At 35.0% G+C, this 6,000-nt stretch overlaps 1 protein-coding gene across 1 annotated transcript; it reads right to left on the bottom strand.

Moving 5' to 3' along the window:
* Nucleotides 1-348: 348 nt before the first annotated feature.
* LOC145615656 (serine/threonine-protein kinase MHK-like) lies at nt 349-5,331 on the bottom strand. Its single transcript, XM_081670722.1, has 16 exons — nt 4,970-5,331; nt 4,794-4,872; nt 4,630-4,698; nt 4,422-4,511; nt 3,882-4,020; nt 3,634-3,736; nt 3,393-3,445; nt 3,046-3,112; nt 2,258-2,366; nt 2,104-2,169; nt 1,905-1,973; nt 1,769-1,829; nt 1,580-1,684; nt 1,114-1,148; nt 891-1,012; nt 349-764 (listed from the first exon to the last, which is right to left on the bottom strand). Exons 1-16 carry the CDS (start codon nt 4,975-4,977, stop codon nt 647-649), a joined length of 1,293 nt encoding a protein of 430 aa, XP_081526848.1. The 5' UTR covers nt 4,978-5,331; the 3' UTR covers nt 349-646.
* Nucleotides 5,332-6,000: the final 669 nt, after the last annotated feature.

The raw sequence follows: 6,000 nt of genomic DNA, 5'->3' as shown, positions 1-6,000 counted from the left end.
TAAAAAAATCCCTTGTGCAATCGAATAAGAAGCTTTTTGCGCTTTGTCAAACGAATGAGATTAAACTTTTTTTTTATTTCGTTTTTCTTTTCTTCAATATTTTTTAATTAATTTATTTTATTTGATTTTATTTTTTGGGGTGGGTGGCTATGGGGGTGGTTGCTATGGAAACAGCTGCCAAACAGCCCATACTTTTGACTTTATATTTGTGGCTCACATAATCACATTACGACAAGGAGTAAAATTATGCCAAAGATATGGCTAAAAATAAAGATATCCCCCTGTCCCTGTGTGTGTTTTTTTTAATAACCCGAAAGTGACCTGAACCGATTAACCCGAATAGACCTAATCCAGGCGCAGTCACCAGGGATTCACCACCAGTATATAACCTACTGTGTTATAAGGAAAGTTCCTGAAAATAGTTAGTTCAGAGTGTAAATTAGTTGAACAAGTCAGAAATGAATGCTTACTCGAACGTTAACTGCTTAAATATATATTTACAAATAGCTACAAATAGCTTAATCAGTTAATCACTGTGATCCCTACCATAATTGTTTTTGTGTTGGATAAGAAATAAGAAAAATTAATGAAATAATTAAATCTCTATGATTCCTCCAGATTAAATAAAAATAAAAGTTAAAGTCACTCAGAGATAGTGACTCTGCTGTAGGGGTGAGGAAACAGCCAACAATGGGCCATCTAAAATTCCTGGCTGCAAGGCCGATCCTGAATGAGGAACTGCAATTGGGGGATGCGTCATTGAACTGCTAAAGCGAGAATTCAGTTAGTTCATAAATCTGATAACAAGTGCTTTGAGACTGATAATTGATGAGATAAACCTTCTCTGAGGGTGTTTTCATATAACAAAATTTCAGAGTTAATTTACCAACCTGAACGAAAGCGACAAGGATGGATCAACTGGAGGAGTCGCTCCATTTTGGCAAGGTGAAAAAAGTGACCAGAAAACTGACTGCTCTGGACGATCCTGGAAATTAGAGCAAAAATATATATCCTGCAAGGTCAAATATACAACTTTAGATGATCAGCAGAAGGCAGCTAATTTCAAAACAAAATATACCACTTCCGAGAATTTACTGAGCAATATGTGCAAACCTGTTGTGTGCTTCCAGATACACTAGGTCCCATCTCTGCACACAACAATGACATTATTATTCAGGAGGTAAAATATAAGATTAAAGGCTTATTACAGCAAATGTCAAAAAAAAAAAAAAAAAAAAAAAATGACAAAAAACAAGTTCTCCTCGAGATTATAATTTCAATGGAAAACAGAATCAAGTGCAGTTGATGGTCAAGCAAATAGTTGTCATTGACTTTCCAAACAGGAAAAAGAGCAAGGAACCAAAAGCACCTTTACGGGCTTTATTTGCCAAAAAAAAATCAATAATTTAAGCAAACAACTAGAAAAATCTAGAAATAGTCCCATCATTATGCCTCTTAATTTTCATACCCGTTTAGACTAGCACACCAAAGCAAAATGGTTTTCAACATTCTAGTACTCATAGTGACTGACTGACTGCTTCTAAATAAATGGCGATCATAATCAACATAGATCTCTCACCTAAAGCTGAAACACCAGGGTTCACAGCCAATGTCAGCCCAAGGAAACAATCATCTGGCTTGCTGTCGAAGTCCCACAGGTTCAGTTCAAGGTTTGGCTTTGTTTCTGTTAAGCAAGAAGGGCAATTAAATATCATCGAAGAATTAGTATAAAGCTGGTCTGACATTATATGTGGTGTTAAAAGCTTACTTGTATACTCTGGTTTGCTCTGTAAAGGATCGTGAATTGGACGAGGGACCCATGAAGCAACCTGCCATAGCTCATGTAAAGTTATCAATCAAGCACAGGAAAGATCTTAAGAATTTAGATTTGCATTATTACATACATTGAAGAATGGATGCAGCAGCGCCTGCTCTGCTGTTGGCCTCTTAAGTGGATCCCAAGAACATAGTTGCTGAGAATCAAGAAAAATTGAAATTGATACTGTCATTTACACGCACAGTCACGCAAATAACTAGAAAGAATGAACATGGATAATTACAAACATTTAATAGGCATAAATTTTCTACAAAAGGAAAACATACACTGATAAGATCAACAGCTTCCCAGCTAGCATTTGGGATGATGTCCGACAGATTCACAGGCAAAATCTAGAGATGCAAGGAAAAAACCATGATTTAGAAGATGCAGCAAGTCAGCAGTAGCAAATAATAGGTAGATAACTAGAATATTTCTAACCTGTGAATGACAAATATTGACCAACTGTACGTGATTATTTGCATCAGGAAACACAGACGGATTAGGAGCACCAAGTATACTGCATATTTTGTACAGCTGATCTATTTCACTGTTCATAGAAACCATATCAGCATACTATCACCGGATACAAATATAGATCATGATAGTTAAAAAAAAAAAAAAAAAAAAAAAGCTTCAATCCAGTTCTCAGCTAATATGCATGAACTAGATAAAAACATGCAGGGTAAGCATAACATTCACTGCTAAAAAAAAAGGGTACTCTTCACAAGCAACCAGGAAAAAGAACTTTATAGTGGAGCCAAATCAAGGTCATGTGTCTCATAGTTTAGTACAAAAGAAAAACGAGTCTTTATATATTAAAGGAAATTCGGCTTTTATATGAACTCTTCTCAAACTAGTATTCGAATTATTCTGGCCATATATGACATCATGTTCTGAAATATGATACTAGCCAAAAATTCTGAGATAGGCAACATGAAAATAGTATAGGTCATACACGTATGATTTGTGATTTCTTTGGAAAAGATGTCTATGCAAGTTTATACTTTCCTAACTCTCAAACACTAAGAAGCAAGGGGCAGGAGCAACCATTACTAAGATAAGTAAAGAACATAAACCAGAACACAATTTAAGTTTTTCCAATGGTAAAAATAAATCAGCAAAAACATATACCCCCAAAGGACATATCAACCAAATGAAGAAAGTCTACAAATTATTCTATATAAAATAATTACTTCACCACAGAACAGGACTAAATCCAACATTACCTTTCTCCAGGGAAAGTAGGACACAAGGTAAAAAGTTCAGCCATAACTGCACCAATTGCCCACATATCTGCAACAATACATAAACATTAGCAGCTTGCAAGAAAATGGAGAAATGGACTAATAAACAACCTCCTATATATAGGACAAAGGAACATAAACATATAGTATAAACAAGTGAGTACATATTACCAGCACGGATTATACTAATTAAATAAACAAATAAATAAAGGAAACAATACAGCACTTAACAAAAGACATTATCAAGGCAGTGAAAGACATTGTTTGATGAAAAAAAAGGACCGGCACTCAATGATAAAAATAAAAATAAAAAAATTTAGAGAACAAACCAATTGCAGGAGTGTAAGTTGAAGACTTTAACAGAACTTCAGGGGCCCGGTACCTGGAAGACAATACAAAAATCTATATGAGATGATGCACTTGATAGCTTTAGTGCTTTACACACTATTGAAGATGAAGATGCTTATAAAACAATGGATGATAACTGCAGGAGCTCTTTAGTATAGTACATAACTATATTGTATATGGATTGAAAAGACTGACCAGAGGGAAAGAATTTTATACACTCACCAGCGTGTTGAAACATAATCAGTATAAGGAGGCATTGATGAAAGCTCCCTGGCGAGTCCAAAATCAGCAATTTTGATCACATCATTCGTTACCAAAAGATTCTCTTTAATAGGCAAAAAATCACAAGAAAATTCAAAGGTCAGCCATCAGTGTGAAAAAAGGCACATTTAGAACACACAACATATTTGACAGTCACTAAATGAAACTTCTGATGTGCTGAAATCTCAAGGCATATCTAAACATCATACCAGGTTTTAGATCCCGATGAAAGTATCCATTCCTATGCATGTGTGCCAGCCCTTGAAGAACCTGAGTCAAGAGGTTTCTTATCTCTTCTTCCGAAAAAGGTCTCTGTCGTTCCTTCATTAAATGATATAGATTGCATTCCTGAGGTAAATACAGGTTAAAATGGCAACTTCAAAAGTGACCAAGTAAGTAAAGGCATGGTTTGACTAAACTGTTAATAAGTCTAAAAAAGATTCATTGGCATAATCAGTAGCCTAACTTTATTTCCTCAACAGCCGAATCGTAAAAATTAAAAAAACTTTCATCATCTCTAGGCAAGAGACTGGATATACTCTGCAGCCTCAATCATGCATTGTGTTTTATGTCAATGATGAGAATTACCTTTTAGGACATAGAACCAATCTATAAGACATAGTGACGTAAGTACACCAATAAGTATAGCTAATTTATGGAGTTTTAAGGTTAAAACCCAAAGTTAAATCAGTATCTGGATATCACACATGTTACCAAGATTGCAAATAACATGACGCTGAGAAACTTACCATATATTCAAATATAAAAAACAGCTCGTTATTTTCTCGTACAGCTTCTTTCAGCTTTATGATGTTGGGATGACTCATTCTGCGGAGGGACTGCAAAAGAAGTAGGTAGCTTGTCAAGGCATTATCACAGCATGAAATAAAATAGTGCTGCAAACAAATCCTGCAGTAATTAATGTTTCAGATTAGCCATTATAAACGTAAAAAGTACCTTCACTTCTCTCAAATTTACACATTCTTCCCAAAAATAGAACTTCCTCTTCATTTTCTTGACAGCAACCTGTAAATAAAAGGAACAGTCAATCTGATGAACCAAGTCTAACAACAACAACAACAAAAATGACTCTACCATGTTTTATGTATAGAATGACTTACAATCTCATAATTCTCTCTATTGACAGCCTTATATACAGTTCCACAAGTTCCATCTCTAAGCTCTTTTAAAAGTTTATATCTGCACATAACAACAAGAGCATAAAGAACAAATCGAATAATATGGTAATTATTAGCTAATTTTTTCCGCAATGAATCCAACACGGCACAGTACTAACCTGTCCATTATTCTAAAATGAGGACACACCCGAACAAAATTGTCAATGGACCTCTAATAGCCTCCAAACATAACTTTCTTTTGGGACAAAGTCTTTGTTAGTGTTCAATTGCACCACAATATGAAAAAATTTGTTGAAGACCTGATTCTCATCATTTAGATTTACAAAATCCAACGAAAACGCTATCAACATGCTTAGTTTCAGCCGCCGCAAACTGCTTCAATCAACTGGTACCATCTAAAACCCACCAGTAGGAAAAGAAAAGTTGCTTAAACAAAAAATTGGTTCACTTTACAGAAAAGAAAATACTCCACTTAATAAGTATCATTTCCATTTACAATATAATGTGAACGGACCCTAAATACACTTTAATAACTTCCTGGAGCTAACATTAACCCCTAAGTATCTAAAAGGTAAGAAAACTTCCACAAAACCAGAGGTTCTGATGATCTCTTCTTTATCTTCCTTACTAACATTACAAAAGGAGGAAGCCCCAGTTTCTTATCAACTTTTTCAACTTTATTCAACTGTGGAGCCCACAATATTGAAAAAGTTGTTGATTTATTCACGAAAATGCCATCATGAGAAACAAATTTTGTTTCTCACCATGAGAAACAGGGAATTTCCCTTACAAAAGTAAATGTTAGACTTGCCTTCATTAGCCACCAAACTAGAAGAAGAAGCAAAAGTTGCCAGGCTTCTCAATATTAAATTTACTGAATTCTTATTCCCTTTACTAAAGATGATAAGATCATCTGCAAATACAAGATGGTTAAGCTTCAAAGCTTTGCATTTGTGATGAAACTGAAACTCAGGAAGCTGACCAATCTGCCCCAGGATCCTTGAAAGATATTCCATACATCGCACAAAGAGAAGAGGAGACATAGGATCTCCTTGTCTCAACCCTCTCTTCCCTTGAAAAAAATCCAATTAAAGAGCCATTAATGCACAAAGTGTAAGAAGGGGTAGTAACACAAGCCATGACCAACTGAATAAACTTTTCTGGGAAATTTAAAGCTGAAAGCATCTCT

The sequence above is a fragment of the Chenopodium album genome, chromosome 25 (genome assembly GCF_948465745.1).
Source record: "Chenopodium album chromosome 25, dcCheAlbu1.1, whole genome shotgun sequence".
Classification (NCBI taxonomy): domain Eukaryota; kingdom Viridiplantae; phylum Streptophyta; class Magnoliopsida; order Caryophyllales; family Amaranthaceae; genus Chenopodium; species Chenopodium album.
This window is presented reverse-complemented; position numbering and strand designations above follow the sequence as displayed.